This window comes from Artemia franciscana, chromosome 20 (genome assembly GCF_032884065.1).
Source record: "Artemia franciscana chromosome 20, ASM3288406v1, whole genome shotgun sequence".
NCBI classification, from domain to species: Eukaryota; Metazoa; Arthropoda; class Branchiopoda; order Anostraca; family Artemiidae; genus Artemia; species Artemia franciscana.
Genome location: NC_088882.1, coordinates 6,753,221 through 6,776,030, shown reverse-complemented (window position 1 = coordinate 6,776,030; position 22,810 = coordinate 6,753,221). Strand labels below are relative to the sequence as shown.

Genomic DNA, 22,810 nt, shown 5'->3' with positions numbered 1-22,810 from the left:
ATGTTCAAATAGTAACCATTTTGGCAATGTTTTATGACAAAAGAAAATTTTCCAATATTTTTTTTTTCAGTTTTTTACAGAAACAGTATTTACAACAGAGGTGAAATTCAATGCAACTTATTTGACAGGAACTTAGACATCTATGAAAAGGTCACTTTTGTTATTAGTTACTCAAAACCTTGCAAAAGGGAGATATAGGTTTATATACAAGATAGTACATGTAGTAGAATATTGAGAAAGGATTAGAAATGTGCCTAGTGTTAAGCTAGTAAATAAGGCAGACAAGAAGATACTAGTGGATGGCAGGAAAAGTTCTTGGCCTAACCAGATCAAAGTAATTGTCAATAGATGGTGTTTTATGCAGTATTGAAATGAGGCATTTAATTAAAAATTGTAAGTTCTAGTGCCCTTTTAAGGGTTAAAGGTGATTGGAGGGGAACTTGACTCTTATTTGTGGTAATGCCTCTTATCTTTAATCATGCATGCTAGTAATACAACAAAACCTTGGGCAAAATTCTAGTTAATTGACTTCTTGCTATCTCAGAAAGGGGTTAGGTTAGGAAAAATGAAACTTTCAGGGATAAATCTACAGACTAAAGCATGTCCCGGAAAGGTATTTTGAAGCAACTACCTCCACTCCTTCTCCCTCTAGAGGGCCCTGACCTTTGATGACCTTAAAAAATATGTGTGTTATAAATGTGAAACCTTGCAAAATAGATCTTCTGCTTAATTGAAATACAACAAAATTGTTTTCAGATTCATGACTTTGCTCAATTCCATTTTATAAGGTTTTAAAGATATGCAAATACATTTCCTAGATTTAAAAAAAAAATAACAAAACTCAATAACAGGAATTGCATTTTCAGAACTAAAGGCAAAGAAAAGGCAACTGGTAACTGAAAATTAGGGTAACATGTTGTTTTGTCAAAATTTCAATAGGTATAGACCTGTCATGTAGGCAAATTTCAGGGATCTCTAGAGGGACATGGAGTGGAGGTGGGTACTTTAAAATACCTTCTCGGGACATACTTTAGCCTGTAGACCCATCCCTGAAAGTTTCATTTTCCTAACCTAAACCCTTTCCAAGATAGCAAGAAGTCAATTAACTAGAATTTTACCAAATCTTGTATATGCCAGCTTAGTGATGGTAGTAAGGTGTGTTGTTTGTGGCATTCCAAGAAGTGCACTGTGGTTTGTTCAGTCACTCTCTATCCACCAACAACTTCAATGCATCCATGCTTATATATATCACAGTTATTTCATTGAGGCAGTTCCAAAGGCTAACAGTTCTGTTGGAGGAGAACATTCTCCCCAGCTTGGTGTTTCTGCAAAAGCTTTTGAGAGCAATTTTATGTATATAGCAATATAGTTATAACCAATACAGTATTTGGTCATAAAAAGACCCATAAGTTAGACATATAGACATAGACATTTTTTATTTTCATCCAAAACATATAAATTAAACAAAGAATTTACTATTAACAGCCACTCTTAAGTCAAAAGAGTCCTGACTGTGGCCGCAATTCTAACCACCATGAATCTGCTAAATCATTTCTTCAAATGAGTTAACATGGTAATCATAGGGTTACCATGGGCAGCTAGTCTTATTGGTTATGTTATTGTAAACTGAGACTGGCAGAAAGATACTAGGGTATATATCAGGGCTGTTATTGATGTTAAAAGACGGTATCACTATCTAGTAGTGTCTAGAGTTAATTTAAAGGGATTTAATACCATAAGGAATCAGCCTATCTTGTCCATAATAAACTTTTTGATTTTTGTGTGGCCAAACTATTTAAAATTGATTAGGGAGTCTTGCCATTTAGATCTTGGGTAAGCAATCCAAGTAAACAGCAAAAGCCAACAAATTTTCCCTGAAATCTTAGAAGAACCTTGTAACTTCTCTTGTTTTGTGTTGGAGATAGATGTATTTAGTTTTTGAGAAACTTTTATCATTAGAAAGGGCAACTTTTGTTTTTCTGATTAAACAAAGCATAACTTTCATTTAAAACTCAGTTAAGGATTGTCCCTAAAAACATTCAAGCATAGCTGCTAGGAAAGTGCCCAAAATCACCAAAATCACAAAAAGTGCCCAAAAGTGCCCAAAATCACCTCAAAAGAAATATCTTCTGATCAATTTGTAAGCTTTTTGAATTATCAATCTTCCATTATCAATCAAATAAAATCAATAAAAATCAATCAAATTTAGAATAGAATAGAATAGAATAGGTTTTATTTGCACAATCTTTCATAGTCATAAAACTAAATGGCGCTTGTGCTTACAAAAAAGAAAAAAGGATTAAATCAAACGACAAAAAAAAAAAAAATCAGAAGGCAAATAGTTTAAAATCAACAATTGTTATACTTTGATAGAAAGAAAGGGATGAATGAGTTGGAAAAACGATTTGTGCGTGAAGGAGGTGCTGCTAATCTGTCAAATTTCTTCAACCTAGTACTTCGATGTTTCACTAAAACTGGTGGTAGTATCGATCTGTATTTATCACTTCTGAGAAGATATTGGCCAAATTCAAGGATCAAACTGAGACGACGCTCTTGAAGAGAGGGAATTTGTAAAGTGGATAATGCTAACTTATATTCGGTAAAAGCATCGCACAATATTACTTTGACTGCTCTTTTTTGTATTGACTCAAGCTGGTCACTTAGGTAAATAGTGTTATTGACTTGTGGGCCCCATACGGGACATGCATACTCTAAAATTGGTCGAATGTAAGTAAGATAGGCTATCCTTAGTTGTGTCACTGTAAAACCAAATCGACGCATTAGTATAAGTGTCCGCATCGCACTATTTGCCTTTTTGATAATTGTATCGACATGGAGGCTGAAAGAGCAGTCGATGCTAAACTTGACACCAAGCACTACTGCCGAAGATTCACTAGGATAAGGAGGAGGAGGGCACACAAAGTCTCTCTTCAGGGGATTAAAGCGAAGGATTTTAGTCTTTCCTTCGTTGATTTGGAGGCTGTTCGCAGTACATTCATCTTTGAAGTTTTTGATTATTTCGTTACAGAATTGGGGGACAGCCTCAGACTTCTCAACAATGTACTTCAGTAGGACTGACAAGTCGTCTACATACTTAAATCTTTCTTCATAGCCGGAAAGGATGAAATTTATCACTGCCAAAAACAGTAGACTAGCGAGCTTAGTACCTTGTGGGGCTCCGCATGTAAGCTCGACCCATTCGGAGTCGGTATCTCCTGGGAAAAGACTGTAAACGCACTGATAGCGGGCTTGTAAAAAATTGATCACTAAAAGGAGAATATGTTTTTGCGCACCCATGGTGCGTAGATTTGTGATAGCAACGGAATGGCGAATAAGATCAAAAGCCTTTCGGTAGTCTACGAGGAGAAGGTCGACTATAGCACTTCCTCGGTCGAGCCAGTCGACAATGAGATGGTACATCCGTACTAAATAAACAGTTGTGCTGCTGCCTCTTAAGCATCCATACTGATACGGATCTAGATGTGCAGAGACCTGTGACATAAGTTTGCGGTAAATAAACGTTTCTGCAACTTTAGAAAGGTTCGGAGTTATTGATATAGGCCGGAGTTGATCACAAGATTTTGTACACTTTACTTTTGGAATAACGTGGACATATGCTCTTTTCCAAGCACTAGGGAATACTTGCTGAAGGAAACATTGGTTGATTATAGAAGAGAGTGGCTTAGCAAGAAAAATGGCGAATTCACGTAACAGCTTTACTGGAAGCTCACCTGGGTAGGACGCACAGTTCGCTTTCAGTCTTAGGAGTTCCTTATAAACAGTGAATTCAGAGACCTCACATACGTCCTCAATCTCTGCACCAGCAATGATAGTATCAATTTCTGATTTGGTGATTGATGGAAATGAGGTACAAATGTCAGCAAAAAAAGAATTGACTTCATTAGCTGAGGTTAAGGTACCGTCCTCTTTGAGGAGCCTTAGATCTCTGAGTGTTGTCTTACCGGTAAGTCTTTTTACTGAGGAATGCCATTTGTGGGGGTCTATTGTGAGTAAGGGAGTAATTTTATCCCTCACATACTGCCTCTTGGCACGCTTGTTTAGTTTAACAATATGATTACGCAACTTGGCTGAAGCTACGGTATCACCAGCGATATGAAGGCGACAACGGGTTTTTATTAAATTCTTTAGATCATTGGTTATCCACGGTTTATCAGTGTCACTCACAGTAATGACTTTTACGGGAAAACAAGTCTGAAATTGCTCCTGAAGCAGAGTATTCAGCTTATTGACTTTAATATTAATATCCTGTTCAGAGCAAATGTCCTCAAACTGATAATTACCGATCCAGCGACCAAATGTAGATATCGAGTCCTCAGTAAGTGGTCGCACCGTATACTTGACTCTTTTTGGCTTCGGAATTGCCGAACTGGCTTCCCAGAAGATGATAAAGTGATCAGAATTCAGAAGGGGTCCTAGGGATCTCGGTGCGTAATAAAAGTCTGTCAAGTTGGTAAAAATCAAGTCCAGTATGCTGCCACTTTGATGGGTAGGTATTGTAACGGCTTGTCGCAAATCTAAAATATTTGAAACCCATTGCCTATTAGTTTGATTGAAGTCTCCGGCAATAACAAAGCCAGGAGAGACATGCTTGCGGCGCATTTTGTCTACGAAAAACTGAATGTGTTCAATCAAGTCTTTCCTGTTTTTAGCACTTTCAGAATAATAGACCGAAGCAACAATTAAACATGAAAATCTTTTTGATAAACGTGCAGGTTTGCATTCGGTCCATAATATTTCGTGGTCGGAGTCAAAAGGCTCACTTAACAGCCTTGAGGATAGGTCATTACGAACATAAAGTCCAACGCCTCCTCCTCGACGATTCAAGCCACAATCGTGACGCGTATTAAAGTAGCTTGCGTAACCTTTGATGCGCGCCGATTCGTCAGAAGTGTCCCAACATTCGCTTATTATTATTATTGAGGCGTTGTTCTGCCTGGCAATAACTTCAAGTGCATCAGTTTTGTTGTTCAAAGATCTAGCGTTACACACAAGTATATTTGGCAACTTACTTTTAGCTAAAGGACGTTCGGGCTTAAGAACGGGCGGGCTATCCTGGAAGGGGCACACGGGAGTTTCGTCAAATCTCTTCAGACTCGGTATTTTAGGTGCTCTGGATATCTTGATTTTCACCAGGTTTTGCTCAAACACTTGTTTTGGCGAAGAACAATAGTCACGGCTTGTCACTAGTACCGAAATAGCACACCCCGTACGCCTTCTCCTTTCATTTTTCCCTGCCCGACATCCACGTTTCTTTCCTGTCGGATTGTTTCCATTGGTGGACGATGCGCCACCTGTGACTTCTCGCAGTAAGTGCAATGCAGTTAGCGTAGTCAAGATAGATGGCGCCAAAAAGGTAGAATGGAAACGCAACTTTATTAAGTCATTTTTTGGCACAGCGACGGCTTCAACAGGAGTGATTCTGGTACTCAAAAATAGAGCGAAAAAAACTGCATAAGTCAATATCATTCTCACCATGAAAAACCAACTTCCGCGCACAAATAAAAAGGTAAACTATGGTAGGATGTTTTGCTAGCCGGACGGCGCAAGTCACAAAATCACAAAAGCTTAATGATAAGTAGTCCCCAGGGAAAATTCAATAATGAATCTTTTGTCTTTAAGACAGTCAGCTGATGTTGAGGCACAGAAATGATGTTTATGGTATTCCTCTTAAAGCTAAAATATTGGAAGGGTAACTACCTTCTGAGAAGCCATGACGTTGGTAGAATTCAGAATTAGAATTTGAGAGAAATTTCCCAGGAACAGCTGATTACTTGACTGGAGAGTCTAAAATTGGGAGATGTAGAAGATGGATGGAATAACTTTAGGGGAAAATTTTGTGAAGTTCCTGATGGTGTATTTGGGGAGAAAGTTAGGAATGCAGCTAGTGAAAATTTTTTATGTTTAATAGAGAGGAGGATATGCTAGTACAGGAATGATCTGAGTGGGAAAACCATTGAAATATGAGCTAAGGAGGCATGAAGTGGAGGCCTTGGATTTAAATTGCCAAGGACCTGGAATATGCTGATAGATGGCATAATAGTATAATACTACACTGGCATGTTAACAAATTCAGAGGGAGTGGTCAAATCTAGACTTGTTCCAATTAAAGATAAGAATAGGGGCACACTTATTGATTATTGAAGAGTTTAAACATATGTGGGCAGAAAATTTTGAGAATGTACAAAATCATGATAGAGTTACAGGAAAATATATAATGAAAAAGTTTGTGATACCTTCAATGTGAAGGAAGATGTAGGTTGTGAGGAAGAACGAGTGACAGTGGTGAAAGGATTTAAAAGAAAAAAGGTCCCAGGTGCTGATAATTTGGTAAAACAGTTTCTTAGCTTTGAAGTAAGAAATATGTTACTAAAGATTATGAATAAGGTTTTTGAAATAGGGGAAGTACCTAACAATTATGGGAAACCGTAATTAAACCCCTGTATAAGAAAGGTGATAAGAATGACTCTGGTAATTATAGAGGAATTAGCCTGGTATCTGTAGGTAGTAAATTATTTACTATGATGATATTGTTTAGACTTAAAGAGGCTGTAGACAAAGTTTTAAAGGAAGAGCAGTGCAGTTGTGGTAGGGGATGTGACCAAATTGTTACTCTTGATTAATAATTGGGGAGTGGCTGAGTCATTAATCACCTGAGGTCCTCAATTTTATTGATTATAAAGAAGCATTTGATTCAGCTGATAAAACAGCCTTAACGAAGGTCATATCCTTGTGTGGTATACCAGACAATTAAAGTGAGTTGTGCCATGTACAAGCATAGCACTACTATTTTTAAGGTAGGAAATTAAGCTAGTAGCTGGTTTTATATCAAATTGAGAGTAAAGCAGGGTTGTGTCCTATCCCCATTTATATGCATCATTTTGATGGAATACTTCTTAAGAGGCAAAGGACCTTTCAATGGGAGAATATGAAATGAAATGGGGAAGAAAAAATTCCCTGGACTTAGATTATGTGGAAGACTTGAGCATGCTAGACGAAAGGGAGTGCAAAAGGAAGGACCTTTCAGTGGTTTTGTAAGTTTAGGTTGCCAGAATAAGTTTGAATATTCATATTAATAAGAATAAGTTGCTTAGGCTAGTAATAAGTGAAGACAAAAAGTTGACATTGGGTAACAAAAAGATTAATCATTTGGAAAGCTGTCATCATCTTCATCAACCTTGGTAGTATTATTGTAAAGGTGGTGGGTGTCCCGAAGATATTGAAAGTAGAAAAGCCAAGACTTAGGGTCCACCATGGAAAAAGAAGGGTAGCATAGTAGCAATACTTCTTGGGAGTTTTCATGGCATAGTGAAATTTGTTGGCAGGTTTGGAAGCTTTTGGAATTCTGTCAAATTCTGCTACTTGCAGCTTTGGAACCTTTTCCATCCCTGCTCAGAGTGTTTTTTTTACAGTTAAAATAGAAGCCTGCCGCGTGCTGAGTGCCGGGACCCGGCGGCAAAGCTGCCGGGCCTGCCATACTTTAGGAAATCAAAAACCTGGACTAGATAAATTGTTGGTAGATAAGGAAGTTTCTGTCCCACCACCTGAATAATTAAAAGAAACAATGGTTTGGCGATATGTCTTTAATACTGACAAAAATTAAGTTTTTGTCCTACCACCTGAACAATTAAAAGAAACGAGGGTTTGGCGATATGTCTTTCATAATGACAAAGGACAAGCCGAAGCAAAAGTTAAAGGTCCAATGGAAAACGTAATTTTACAAAGGCACAAGTTTTAATTTAAGGTCCATTTGGACATCATGACATCAAGAAAAGACTCAAATTGTCTGCATTTAGAAGACAAGTGACAGTGAGAATCCACTTATAGAACCCTGCCATGTGCCAAATGCTGGGACCTGGTCGCATGTCGCCAGGCCTGCCATACCTTAGAAAATCAAAAATCTGGACTAGATAAATTGTTGGAACATAAAGAACTGTCTATCCCACCACCTTAAGAATGAAAAGAAACAAAGGTTCAGCGATATTTCTTTAATAATGACAAAATACAAGCTGAGGCAAAAGAAGGAGTTTTTGTCCCACCCTCTGAAATTTAAAAGAAATAAAGGTTTGGGAATATGTCTTTCATAATGACAAAAGATGAGCTGAGGCAAAAGTTAATTGACCATTAAAATACGTAATTTTACAAAGGCACTACTTCTAATTTAAGATCCATTTGGATGTTGTAACATCCAAAAAAGCCTCAAATTTTCCGTGTTTAGAAGACAAGCGATAGCAAGAATCCATATATTAAGCCTGCCACATGCCGTCTACTGGGACCTGGCGGCAAAGCCGCCGGGCATCTTGTACTAAACATATGCCTTGTATATTCACTATTATATAAATAAACTACAGGTCATATATTTTAATCCTTCTAACTCACCATATCCTCTGTGGAATATGAGACCTCTTTAGGAAAATCTTCCACGGACGTCTTTTTCTACACCTCACTTTAGCTCCCTGTGTTCGGTGCTAATTTTTTTTTTGGGGAGGGGAGAAAACCTTCCGGTATCACTGAATGGTTGTCTTATTTGTACTTGAAAAAGAACTGGCTTAATCTTAGGAGCTGTATCGCCAGGTATCTTCTCTTGTAGTGGATATATCAATAACAAAGGAGTACCCTCCTGTAACAAGCTTGCACCAAACTTCCCAAAATGTATACCTGGGCCAAAGGATTAAATGTTGGCACTTTAAAGGGTAAAACACTTACTATTGACTACTGTAAGGACAAAAGACAAATGAAACTCATAATAGAAAACAATTATAAAAATACACAACAAGCTGCCCAAGCAATTCTGAACCATTTAGCAATCAACCAATCAGCAAATTATATCCTGTATATTTGCAGGGAAAACTCAGAAAATATGTTAACTATGAAACTCATAATGGAAAAAAAATATGTAATAAAGTAGAAAAACAGTCTTCCTTTCCCCTTCTATCTTTCTTCTTCTTTGTTTTATTTGGTTTTGTGGTCTGTGTTTGTTTCTGTATTTGTGTTGTTGCACTGGTGATTTCTCTTCTTTTTTTCCACTATAAAAATACACAACAAGCTGCCCAAGCAATCCTGAACCATTTAGCAATCAACCAATCAGCGAATTATATCCTGTATATTTGCAGGGAAAGAATTTGGAGAATGAAAATGAGACCCACAAGATGGACGAAGCAAGGATAGTAGCCAATAGACTAGTTAGGAGATGGACTGTTGCTACTTGGATTTCTCTTTGGCTCTTTGCACTCTTTATTGCAGCCATTGGTGTCTCACTGGGAATTTACATTTACCAACATTTTTCAGCACACCATGTAAGTATTGCTATATTCTTCTTCATCTTCAATGTCAAATGTGTTGACAGGGTGACTGAAACATCAATTTAATTTAGTTCAAAATTTTAATTAAATTAACTAATTAAATTAAGATTAAATTTAATTTTTTAATTAATTAAATTAATTTTATGAATTAAATTAATTAAGTTTAAATTAATTAATTTTAAATTAATTAATTTTTAATTAATGCTTTTAATTAAAATTAAAACAGTTTAACTTAAAACAAAAAAACAACAAATGAACAAATATTTTTTATGCTAACCAATGGTCTTCATAGCACAGTTACCAACTTTCTGATTTTCTGCCTTTGTGGAGTGCAATGTGTGTTTGGGGGCAAATCATGCGATGCTTCCCCTGTTTTCTCCCCAGATTTCGCCAGGTACCCATTCAGAATTGGGTCAGTTTGGGCTGAGCTTACAGAGTTACACTACTGATCTTAGTTCCAAACAAAATAACCAGCAAAACCAGGACTCATACATCTGTCCAATGCAGCATTTAAAGTCTAGAATTCTAAATACTAATTTTCATGACAGGCCACAAGCAAGTCTTGACTTTGTAATGACAAGTATCCAAATGTCGGCTTTTTTGTAGCAGGAGACGCAAACAAACTAAGTCTTATTTACCTGTGCAAAGACCAGGAGTTAAACAAATTGTTTATTTCCCTACTAAAGAAGGTGGAGCCGGGTTGGATGTTATTTGTACCAATCTTAAAATTTTTTACAATACTCCAACTACCCCCCCCCCTTGGTGGTAGCTATCATTTCATGCTACAATTGAAACCACTGCTAGTTTTTCAAACAAATTAATCAGTTTCCGAATTTTCATACCGCCCAATAACAAGTTAAGGTCTTTTTGATTTTGGATCTTGGATTAACTCTGAGAGTTGGGATGATGTTTTGTTCGGTGTAAATTATACATTTTTAGCGACCAATCCAAAAAAAGGGCGACCTGAAGGATTTTACTGGAGTATGACTGGAGTATGGAGTAATCACCTTGACCCCAGTTTTTTTTTAAAATGTACAAGGGTTTCTTATTTGATTTGTGAAAGGCAGAGATTCGTTAAGGTATAGACTTACAACAATTTGGAAACCTGAAGGAGACATCAACTTCACACTACCTTGCTAGTCTTCTTGACACTGTTCTTAAAAACCTTGAAAACCATATTGATGGTTTTGATCAATATCCATATTGATGGATATTGATTCAACCATACATGGTTGAATCTTTGGTTGAACCATGGTTGATGCTTGGTTGAATCTTTCTTTTAATTGATCTCCAGAAATGGTTCGACCTAATTGACCACAAATCTTTGTAAATAAACTGCTGACGGAGTTTCAAGTGAGTCCCTTTCTAGTTAAAAATTGTTGCCTATTTTTTAACGAATCGTTATTTTTTAACAAATCGTTATTTTTTAACACATCGCACCAGCTATCTGTAAGCCAAAGTCTTAAATTTTTTTTAAAGTGCTCCATTTTAATTCAACAGAGCTTATATTTCAGGAGTCGTTCTTAAAAAATTGTGAACAAGTTAAACATTGGTTTAAAAAAAGAGAGATTGAGCAGGAAGCAGCCTCCCCCATATACAGAATAATTTCTATTCGTTTTAAGTTGTAATCCTCATTACTTTTATTTGAAATTATTTTTTTTTTAATTCAACTCCTGATCGCTTTCAAATCATGCCAGATAATTCCCCTCCGTGGAAAATTCCCCCTGAAAAATATCCGTATATTTCCCAATGAAAGACACTATATGTTAGCAATTGGCAAATGCACAACTTATAGCTCTTTCCCCAAGGGTTGGGGGGATCATGTCATCCACAAAGACATAATTATTGGGCTTCTCCACTATGCTGAACCAAATGGTTATCTCAACATTTGATCAGATGTCTATGGGAAAAAAGTGGTATGGGAAATGAGATTCTGATCCTCTAATCTTTTTTGTTACTTAAAAAGGGTGCTAGAACTTTTAAGTTCCGTGTGAATGAGCCTTCTCCAATCTTCTAGGACCATCGTTTTGGTACGATCACCCCTGGAAAAAAACGCGCTTCCATTATGTTTATTCTGACCAAGAGATATAGAATTCCAAAAATGCTATATAGAAACTTAAAGCCTTTACTGTATGCCTCTGATGTGCTAAATCTGATGGTTTGATTCTTATTAAGATCGCTTGAATTTTTGGATGTTGCTTCCCCCATTTTCGAAAATCTTTGCAAATTTTCTTATTAAACCTTCGCAATTCTCATTAGGATCGCTTGAATTTTAGGATGTGTTTCCCCCATTTTCGAAAATCTTTGCAAATTTTCTTATTAAATCTTCGTGATTGTCATTAGGATTGCTTGAATTTTTGGATGTGTTTTTCCCATTTTTGGAAATCTCCGAAGATTTTCTTATGAAATTCATCTTTAAACTTACAACCCAGGGAGTTAGAGCAGCATTTATTGAAATTTGGGTCTAAACTGGTCTAACTCGCATCAAATTGGTTAATAAGTCTTTTTATGGCAAAGTGACATATAGCAATCGCAAATTCTGTCGGTCTGTTGGTCCCGGTTTTGCTAGTTTAGGTACTTCCAGATCAGCTAGGACGATGAAATTTGGCAGGCGTATCAGGGACCAGACCAGGTTAAATTAGAAATAGTCGTTTCCCCGATTCGACTATTGGGAGGGGGGAGTGGGGGGCAGTAATTCGGAAAAAATAGAAAAAATGAGGTATTTTCAACTTACGAACGGGTGATTAGATCTTAATGGAATTTAATATTTAAAAGGATATCGTGTCTCAGAGCTCTTATTTTTAATCCTGGCCGGATCTGGTGACATTGTGGGGAGTTGGAGAGGGAAACCTAAAATCTTGGGAAATGCTTAGAGTGGAGGGATCGGGATGAGACTCGGCGGGAAAAATAAGCACAGGTCCTAGCTACGTCATTGACATAAACCGGAACGGATCCGCTCTCTTTGGGGGAGTTGGGGGGAGGGTTAATTTTGAAAAATTAGAAAAAAATGGTATTTTTCACTTACGAAGGAGTGATCGGATCTTAATGAAATTTCATATTTAGAAGGACCGCATAACTCAGATCTCTTATTCTAAATCCCGACCGGATCCAGTGTCATTGGGGGAGTTGGGGAGGGGGGCGGAAATCTTGGAAAAGGCTTAGAGTGGAGAGATCAGGATGAAACTTGGTGGGAAGAATAAGCACAAGTCCAAGGCTCGTGAGTGACATAACTGAACCAGATCTGTTCGGGGGGGGGGGTCCAGTGCTTTTGCAACCTCGGTGCTTCTGGACGTGGTAGGACGATAAGAATTGGTTGGCGTGTCAGGGACCTGCACAAATCGACTTGATAAAGCCGTTTTTCCCGATTCGGCCATCTAGGCGGCTGAAGGGAGTGGAAAAATTTGAAAAAATGAGGTATTTGTAACGTACGAATCGGTGATCGTATCTTAATGAATTTTGATATTTAAAACGACCTCGTGTCTCAGAGCTCTTATTTTAAATCCTGACCGGTGTTAAGCCTCTGATTTTCCTTAAATCTATCTATTGATTCTTAGAATTTTGCTATAGCTCATACCATATGAGCTCTTGGCTCAGGACTCTTCCGACCTCGTCACAAGTACCATATGAGCTCTTAACTTTTGTTCTTTAGTCCACCCTGAATTTCTATAAAGGAATTTTTTTGTCAAACTTACATAGTTAATCCATAGATCTTGACTTGAAAGATTTACTCACTGTTTCTCCCTTTTCGAGAAGCACCGTCCATTACACCCGACACCGCAGCACCGTTGCCACGTCTAACCTTACTATTACGAGAGATATCTGTCAACAAATCATAGTTAATCCGTATATCGTGACCCAAAAGATTTTCTAGTCTAGTCTAGATCTAAATTGTCTAGATCTTACATCGCATTTCCGTAGAAAGAGGTATTTAGTATTAGAATTTATATCCAGGCTCAATAACTTTTAAAAGATTTGACAGATTCTTTTAAAATACACATATATACAAACCTAAAACACACACACAAATATCAAATTTAAATGTCAAATAATTAATTTTATGACTTTTTAATAAAATCCCACTGTTTGTCCCTTCTCGAGATGCACTGTCAATCCACCGTCTAGGTGGATTAACTATGATCTGTTGACAAATATATTTCGTAATAGTAAGGTTAGACATGGCAACGGTGCTGTGGTGTCGGGTGTTATGGACGATACATTTCGAAAAAGGAGAAACAATGAGTTGATCTTTTGGTCACGATCTACGGATTAACCATGATTTGTTAACATGGCAACGGTGCTGTGGTGTTGGGTGTTATGGACGATCATCTCGAAAAGGGAGAAACAGTGAGTAGATCTCGAAACAGTAAGAAACAGTGAGAGATCGTTTTGGGTTTAATGGACATTGCATCTCGAAAAGGGAGAAACAGTATGTAGATCTTTTGGGTCACGATCTACGGATTAACTATGCTAGTTTGCTGAAAAAAAAATTCCTTGAACCACAAGGAAATCATTTTTTTGCACGGGTAGTACTCCTCTTTCTTCTTTTTTCTTTAAAGCTTCCAGGGCACTGGAACATCACAGGGAACTGTTTAAGGGCTTATTTGAAAGGGAACTGTTATATCAAGTACCTTTTGTAAATATTAAAATGATATCTTTGAATATCTGAAGTGAACAAAGAGGCTTTGGTACAAAAATGCTCTACATTAACAGGTGTGAAATTTGTATTTATCCTTTACTTTCTGGTTAAAGGACTTCTTAGATGATCTTTTAGCAGAATATAACCACGTATCTTCTGAAAAATTGCTTCTTTTATTTAATATTTTTGAGCCCCTCTGCTGTTTGATTCCCTGAGATTTGTATTTGACTAATTCCAGCTAAGAAACAGCTAAGGTCTTTTTCCTGTTGAAACTATTAAAAAATCACTCGTTAAAATCGAGAGCAAGGGTAGAATATGCTGTTTGGTGTGAATGGCGCCACATTTATATGCTTTAAAGAGTGAATTAGATCCATAATAGTATTGCAATAACGTCATGAACTGTATGATAAGTTTTTTACACAGACAAGATTTTCTATTATTATCAAATATTCCTAGAGGACCACACAAAAAAAAACTATCAAGTTAATGGTCTTTTAAGGCCTTTTTTAATGGCCTTTATAGCTTCCTTCATGTGAATACACATACAATTTTTGATAGCAAAAAAAAAACTATCATGAGTTCGGTTTAAGATAAAAACAAATTAAGTAAGTATCATGGCCCAAAATCGGTTGGGAGCCACTGCTTTAAATGGAGATTTCTCATCTGTACTATGGGCCGTGGTTTTTACTTTATTAGGTTATAGCTGCCACCACAACCACGGTGTTTATCCATGGTCAGGCAGTGTCAGAGTACTGGGAGCTACCACCACAACCACGGTGTTTATCCATGGTCAGGCAGTGTCAGAGTACTGGGAGCTACCACCACAACCACGGTGTTTATCCATGGTCAGGCAGTGTCAGAGTACTGGGAGCTACCACCACAGCCACGGTGTTTATCCATGGTCAGGCAGTGTCAGAGTACTGGGGATTTATTTGAACTTTTGCTCGTTGAACAGGAAGTTTTAAGTAAAAAAAACAAGTTTTTTAAATTGAAAGTAAAGAGCTACATTAGAACTTAAAACAGACAGAAATTATTACGCATATGGGGGGAGTTGCCTCCTTCTCAATACCTCATTCATTACGTTAAACTTCGATATTTCACTAATTATTTAAGAATCACTCCTGAAATACAAGGGCCGTTTAATTAGAAAAAATACGCTTTTTTAAAAGTTCTATGGGTATTAAGTTGTGACTATCATGGAGTGGGAGGTTAAACTAAATCAAAAGACACTATGCGCGTTCAAGCTTGTCAGGAGTGTTTGTCGGATATTTCAGGAACGGTAAGGGAATGAAGTTGAAACTTTTAGGGCATGTTAACACATACCTTTTGGCATGACCAACACATATCTTTACTCAGGTTTTTAACTTGGTGGGCCTCAGAATGGTTTCGACCCTATAAAAGCACAAAGGTTTTTAAACCTATTTATTTTAATTGTATTCAACATACCCATCCGTCCAAAGTCCTCTAGTACAACTATTATCAAGGTTTGTTGCAAGGTTTATTTAACACATAGGGAAGATTTGTTGCAGTCTAATATAAATAGCAGTCAGAATTCTTGCTTTAAAGGAAGAAAGAGATTCTGTAAGGAAATCTTGTTTTTCGGTTCAAGTTACTGCTGTAGGTGCAAGTTTCTCAGGGAGCTTAAATCTTCAGAAATATGCATTTTGTCAAAAAGGAAATTGATCCTTAGGCAATCTTTGATAAGAACGTTATAATCAAGGTCATTGCAATAGCTTAGAAGAGACTCTAATACATTAGGCTTTTCAAAATAAAATTTGCTAATCGAGGCACTAAAAGAGATAGTAACTTACATAGATAACCAATTCCCTATTCTTCTTACAGCCTCTCCAAAGGTTTTTTTTTTTGGGTGGGGGGCTAGAGGTGTTTCATCGTCATATCTCTCTTAGGTTTTTAATCAAATTTGTAGGATTAGTTATCAACAGAATTGACATTTGAAGACATCTAACATTGCTGCTTAAAAAAATCTGAGACTTAGAGTAAAGAGCCTCCTCGCCGCGTGTGTGCTTTCTGACAAAAATATTTTTTACCCTATAACTATTGAGCTAGGAAATGGCGAGGCTAGGAAATATGGCTGCTTTAGCAGTTTTTATAACTGAAACATAGGGTTTGTGTAAAGGGTATGCTTGTTTTTCTCAAGGAATATTAAACTGTCCCGATATTGTAGGCTGGACGTTTCCGTGGCTGGTGCCGCGTGCCTACGGAGACTGCTCAACGAAATGCACGTATTCAACTTTTCGATGACATTCTCATGCCACCTGCAATGCGTGAAATGAAGGTATCTAATTACGTTTTTATATTTTATACATTTTGATACATTGCATAATTTATATAATTATATATTTATATTAATTTAAAATTATAGTTAATATTTAGTATAGTGACGATAATCACTAAACTATATTGAGTAATGGTTATATTAGAAGTTCAATAAAATACATAAGACGGCACTCCTATGCCACCTTCAATGCGTGATATGAAGTCATTATTAGTCAGGGAGCCACACGAGAGAAATGTTGATATTTAAGGATTGAGGTGATCAGCAAGCAGCAGAAGGTTTGAGTGTGCAATCTAATGCAATCGACCATGCTGAAAACGAAAATCGGCGTTATATAGTCGACAAATGGGTGCGACATCCACATTTCTTCAAATTCCCTAAAAATCCATCTTAACTGGCAAAAATTATATTAAAATCGATAAAAAATTACAGGTTACTCCAAAATTGTTCAGCTATGCCTCAGATCGAAGGTAATTAAATAAAAAATCATATTCTCTTTTCAAAACATTTTTATCTTTTGCCGTTCATTTGTAATCACAAAATTTCGACGAAAAAGTTAACACAATTTATCTCTCTTTTGGATTAATCTTGATCCATCTTGAAAATTTGCCTGACTGAGGTGTATTTTTTTTTAATGGCTTCTGTAGGAAATTTATTGTCATACAAAATGAATGATCCAGAAATTCTCTAACTCTTCTCTTTTTCGAACTATTGACAGAAAAGCGGACTGACCCAATTTTTAGCTCGGATAAGCAGCGGCATCTATCCAGTGTGAATGCGTCAGGGTTCACCCGGCCAGATAGATTTTCCAAGATAAGCTGAATAGAAATAAGATAAGCTGAATGCAAAATTCAACTGCATATCCCCAGACCATGCTGTAGAATCTACCATTAATTTAGATTCAAAAACGGAAGGTGGAATGACGGGTATTACCATGAATGAGTTGGCACTGGTGAAGTGGACTTTAACTCTTCCGTTCTGTGCCTCAGTCTCGTCTGTATACACTGAGATGCTACGCATTGTTCCCCAGACTGAGTTTGACTCCTCTCACCACGAAGATCACCCTTCCTTCGTTCTGCGGCAACACATGGCTTTTGATAAAGTGAAGTCTGTTCTGGAAGCAAGGCTCAATCCCTTTCGATCCACTGACGAAGATATGCTGAATATTTATACGCTTGAGACAGTTGATAGTGAGATAGCGGACAGTCTCCTCAGTGTGCGATCTGTTGGAAGCAGAGCGGTTGATCGCTACTTGGACGGTGAAAAAGGTGCCTTTAGCAAAGTAAAGGTCATGAATAATGAGAAGGCGAAACAGAAAAAAGCAACCAATACTTCTAGTGCTGTAAATAGCCTTACCAATGTTGAACTTCAAACTGTCAAAAGGGTATTGGTGAGTGTTGACTTTACAGGCAAAAGAGGACTTCACCATCTAAAGAATTTGCTTTCCCATGAGCTTCTTCCATATGCACCTTCTATATTCCAGAGAAGTGCCATATCTGGAATGGTTGTGCTTTGGACAGGAACAAAGTCAGCTCTTCTGGAGTATTTGAAAACAAAAATCAGCTTGAGCGAGTGGCCCGTTAACCTCGAGATTAGCAGTGAGTCGACTCACTCAAGGGTGGTAGACTTGATGCCCTACCTCAGAAGCCATCCACCAAATCCATCGGAAACTGTTGAGAGCTATGGAAAACGGACATTTTCTACGCTTGTGTCTTTCAACAGCAACGTTAAGGAGCTGCACGTCCTTGCAGATAGATATGATGGGATTTTTGGATATTCCGACGAAGAAGGCAAGGTGATCTGCCTAAAGGACTGCGGTGGTTGCCATGAGCAGCGAGGATGTTCAAACAGGTCTCCGGTAGCTCTAGGTAGACACTCAAACTTAGATGACTGGAACTCGTTGCTCTCAAATTCCAAGACAAAGGCAAGACTGATTGAGCTTCTATTCGGTGAGTTTGAAAACTCAGTTCACCTGCTGCAAGCAGGGTTCACTGTGTACCTCTCAGGAGGCTTTCGAGACCGGATGAGAGTGGTGATGCTCAACAGAAGTGGAAATGCTGATACAAACTTTGAAGAGCGTTTGAGCTGTACCCATGAAGAGGCCGATACAAGAGTTGTGTTACACATGTTGGACTGTTTGGAGAGGGGTTTCGATGTCGTTTTGGTCGATGCGAATGACACAGACATAGTTGTCGTCTTGCTATATCACTACAAGTTATTCCTTGGGAACCACCCAAATTGTGAAAAGCGGAAAGTTTATGTCAGGTTCCACAGCTATTTAGTGCCTATACATCGGCTTTGCAGCAATTTACCGAACGATTTTGTTCACTCCATCTGCCTTTTCATACGCTTTCAGGGTGTGATACCGTTGGTTTCATGTTTTCTAAAGGAAAACGAGTGGTGGCCAAGGCTGTCAAGAAATGGGGATTGGAGAAACCGATTGCTTTGCTTGTCCTAAGAGATACAGAAGTCAAAGCTCGACCCTGCGGTTCTAGAAAAATTCAGTGTGATTTGCAAAAAGGTCGTCGTTGCCTCATACGGAAAAGACCCAGACCACTTTACCTCTCTTAATGAATTAAGAGTGCATTTGTACCCTCGAAGGCGGGAGCTTAAGTATTTGCCACCATCTGACGCTGCCTTTGAGTGTCATGCTAAGCGCGTGTACCTGCAGTTGGACATTTTTTTGCAAGCAAATCGAGCAAAGTCACAGTTTCTGGATCCCCTGCAATTTGGCTGGATGTTTCAAGACGGTGGGGTTAGGACAGTTGTGTCTACCCTTCAGGCATTTCCAGGAGGTGTGGTCCCCCAGTACTGCTCGTGCAAGCGCTGTACAAAAAAATGTTCATGTGTTGGAAATAGACCTTGCGATTTACTTTGTGGCTGTGGTGGGAAGTGTTTTATGGACGAGTTTGATATGCTTGATGGATAATTTGATATGCTGAGCTACTTTTTAACTTTTGTAGTAACAAGTGCCGTTCACGAAATCCGTAGCAGGTGTTAGAATAGTAATCTTTTTTTTGTTTATTCAAGCTTATTGAATAATAATCTTGTCAAGTTTACTAATAATTCTGATTAGGAATGAAAGAGAGTTGTAATCAAGGTCATTGTTGTGTATAGTGGCAATCTTCCTGTCTGAGATAATAAAACTATCCGCTACCAGCTGAATCTAGGCGTGAAATCTTTTCCAGCGCGAATAAAAAAAAATTAAAATTGCAAGTTTCAAGGTCATTCGCGATAGTCCCTACTGTACTCGTCACTTCTGGCATCAGTTACGAAAGATTTGGCGATCATTGTGGAAATTTTTCCGAAACGTGATTTAATAGTAAAAAAAACGCGAAATTTTCAATTTTCGGGGTCAAGCACCCCCCGGCCGAGTATATAACGCCCATTTTCGTGATCAGCGTTATCGATTACCCCATAGTCCGTTGTCAGACCTTCTGCTGCTCACTGATCACCTACCCGACACATTTTCGTTGAGTGGCTCCCTGACTATATTGTATTTGTCTAATTATTTTATCTTATACATTTTGATGCAGAGTATAATTTATATACTTATATATTTATATTAATTTAATGTTATAATTAATATTTAGTATAGTGACGACAGTCATTAAACTGTATTAAATAATAATTATATTAAACATAAAGCTGTAATATAGTAAGTAGTTACTTCGACGGCATTCTCATGCCACCTACAGTGCGTGAAATGAATGTATTACTATATTTATCTAATACTTTTTCTTATAATTTATGTATTTTTGTATATTGTATAATTTATATAATTGTACATTTATATTAATTTTATATTATGATTAATACTTAGTATAGTGACGATAGTCCCTAAACTACATTATTTAATAATTATATTAAATATATAACTATTATATATTTGATAGTTATTTCAGCAACATTTATATGCCAGCTGCAATGCGTGAAATGAAGGTATTTTATTTATTTAATGATTTTTATATTTTACACATTTTGAGTGTAAAATATGAGTTACACATTTTGAAGAAAAATATGAGTCAGGTGGTACACTAACAAGAAAATCAAAAGAAATCCCCTGACTTTTTTTCATTGGATAAAAAGTATTAGATTATCCTTATGCTGTTAAGTTTAAGTATCCTCGCCTCAACATCCTCGGTGGCTAGAGGTTTTTCAGATGAGGTTTTTCAAAGATGATGTTTTTCAGATGATGGTTTTTCAAAGGAGAAAATATGGGCGCTGCAACGGACTGCGCTGTTGACGCCTAAGTTCTTTTTGAGCTTCAAAATTCAATTCTTCAAATATGTCCTTCACATTTGCAAGTTTTATTACTTATAATTGAAACAAAGCTAATATCAAATCATTTAACTGAATTTACTTCAAACACGCAAACAGAATGCAGATACTAACTTTGAATGAGCTTCAAATACGCTACAAAAAATATAGGTTCAAAGCTTTAAAAATAATGTTTTGTTAATAAAATTCAATGACAACTAAAAGGGAAAAAATATTAACAGCAGTCTACAACCTCCACTCTCATTACAGGGCATAATTGTCCTTCACTTAAGGTAATGACTTCTAGTCTTCTTTTCAGGTCTTGGTTAGTTTTCTATTACCACCCCTTCCACACTAACAGTTTTTGGGCTCTTTTTTGGGCCCCGTTTAGGGAGGAACCAATATTTTGTTCTAATAGTCTTAATGCTTCAGGTTTCCCTTGGAAAAATGTCGTAAGAGACATTTTTGATCCAATCACAGACAAAAGTCTAACACCCTTTTTTTGGCTCCTTTTTTTTTTTTTTTGGGGGGGGGCGTGCCTCAAAACGCTTTTTCAGGGTAAAAATATTTTTGTCCTGTTTCCAAGCCGCTAACTTCTCTCCCAAGACAGATTGTCATCTTTCTGATTCAGAGAACGGCCCTAAAAGTCCGAAGCCACTAGACACGCAAGATGAAGCATTCCCTCCTTTTCCAGCATGAAGCCCATCTGTAATGCTTCACTATACGATTGTCACTATGCAAGCTGGTAAAACGGTCTCTTAACCTCTAAAAAACGGATAATTGTCCTAGAAAAATGAGGCACCTCACTTAATAATTTAGCTGAATTTTTGTTTAAATTTTTGTAATTCGCAACTTTATATGAAATTGTCCCGAAACACCATTATAAAGAGCGCTGTCTCCCATCATAGAATGAATAAATAATAGAATAAAGAGCAAAGAAAGAATAAACAATAATAATAAATAAATAATATAATAAATATAATATAATATAATATATATTATTATATAATATTATATAATATATAATAATAATATAATATATAATATAATAAATAATAAATAATCTATATAAAATAAATAATAAAAAAAATAATAGAATAAATAGAATAAAGAGCGCTGTCTCATCTTAGAATGAATGAATGTTGAAGTTGCATTGTAGATTCTTCATGATTAGGAAAAAATTCTCACGTTCTTTCGCATTTTGCCTTCCCCCTCCCCTTACATTTCTATCAATTGATGCCATTGTATATTGAATCTTTTTCATGACGAAACAATCTCTTTTATTTTTGTATATGTAGAAGATGATCTTGACACAAAAACTTGCTTCAGTAGATTACTAGTAATTATTGTAGATTCTTTTATTTTTCCTTTTTTTTGTTACGTCACAGCCAGTTAAGATTTTATCTTCTTATCAGTGTTAGAATTGTTCAAGTCCTTTAAATTTTTTGGGATAATAACGGGTATACGGGTATATTATGTATACACTAAAATATGTATATCCGTTAAAAGCTAAACTTTTATTCTATCTAAACCCTAAAGTCCTATTGAAGAAGAAGAAGACTTGAAGAGAAAAGTAAAAAAGTACGTATATTTACCGATTAAAAATTAAAATTTCATGCGGCCATTGGTTCGAATATTGGGACGTTCGGTACAATTTCTAAAATCAAAATGGGCAAGCTCACTGGCCAAAATAGCAAGTCTGGTTGGATACATTGTTAAAATGACTTTGAAACGTGTTTACCACATTCGTTATCCTGAAGTAATCGACCACGTTGCATTCGAACTCACAGTTTAACTCAAATTACATTAGTTATTGCTGGACCAAATTAGATTTTGAATTTGGATAAAAATGTGTGTTTAGTTATTGCAACGACCAATATTACACTGGAAATGGTGACAAAAGGGCTCATTTCTTCTTCAGACCGGGATAGGACAGATTCACAAAATGAGACTGCTTTGTGGAGGAAGCTGATACGTTAACCCAAGGGCAAGCTCAGGATTTTCATTCGGGGGGGGGGGGGAAGGGATATTTTACCAGAAATTCAAAAACAAATCAAAAATTCATATATATGAATTTTTGTTATGGTTCTATGAGTTAGGACAAAATTAGGGGGCAATGGTTCAAGCACGGTAACCTCTACCCCTGGGTATGGCCTTGCATAAATCAATTTTATGACAGAGTTGCATTTTGTGTCTTTTGCTGCATTGCGGCAGACACTACGTGAATAACGAGATCCAGCGAAGTATAATGACCACATCATTTTGACATCTTTCGGAGATTTCTAAAATCTGTATATA

The 22,810-nt window shown here is 36.9% G+C and overlaps 1 protein-coding gene across 1 annotated transcript in view; it reads left to right on the top strand.

Moving 5' to 3' along the window:
• Positions 1-22,810, top strand: part of LOC136040379 (integral membrane protein 2B-like) — a 49,502-nt gene that overhangs the window by 8,908 nt on the left and 17,784 nt on the right. Inside the window, exons 2-3 of the mRNA XM_065724636.1 lie at positions 9,132-9,314; positions 16,142-16,252. Of these exons, the coding sequence (XP_065580708.1) occupies positions 9,132-9,314; positions 16,142-16,252 (294 nt within the window). The remainder of the gene's footprint in view (positions 1-9,131; positions 9,315-16,141; positions 16,253-22,810) is intronic.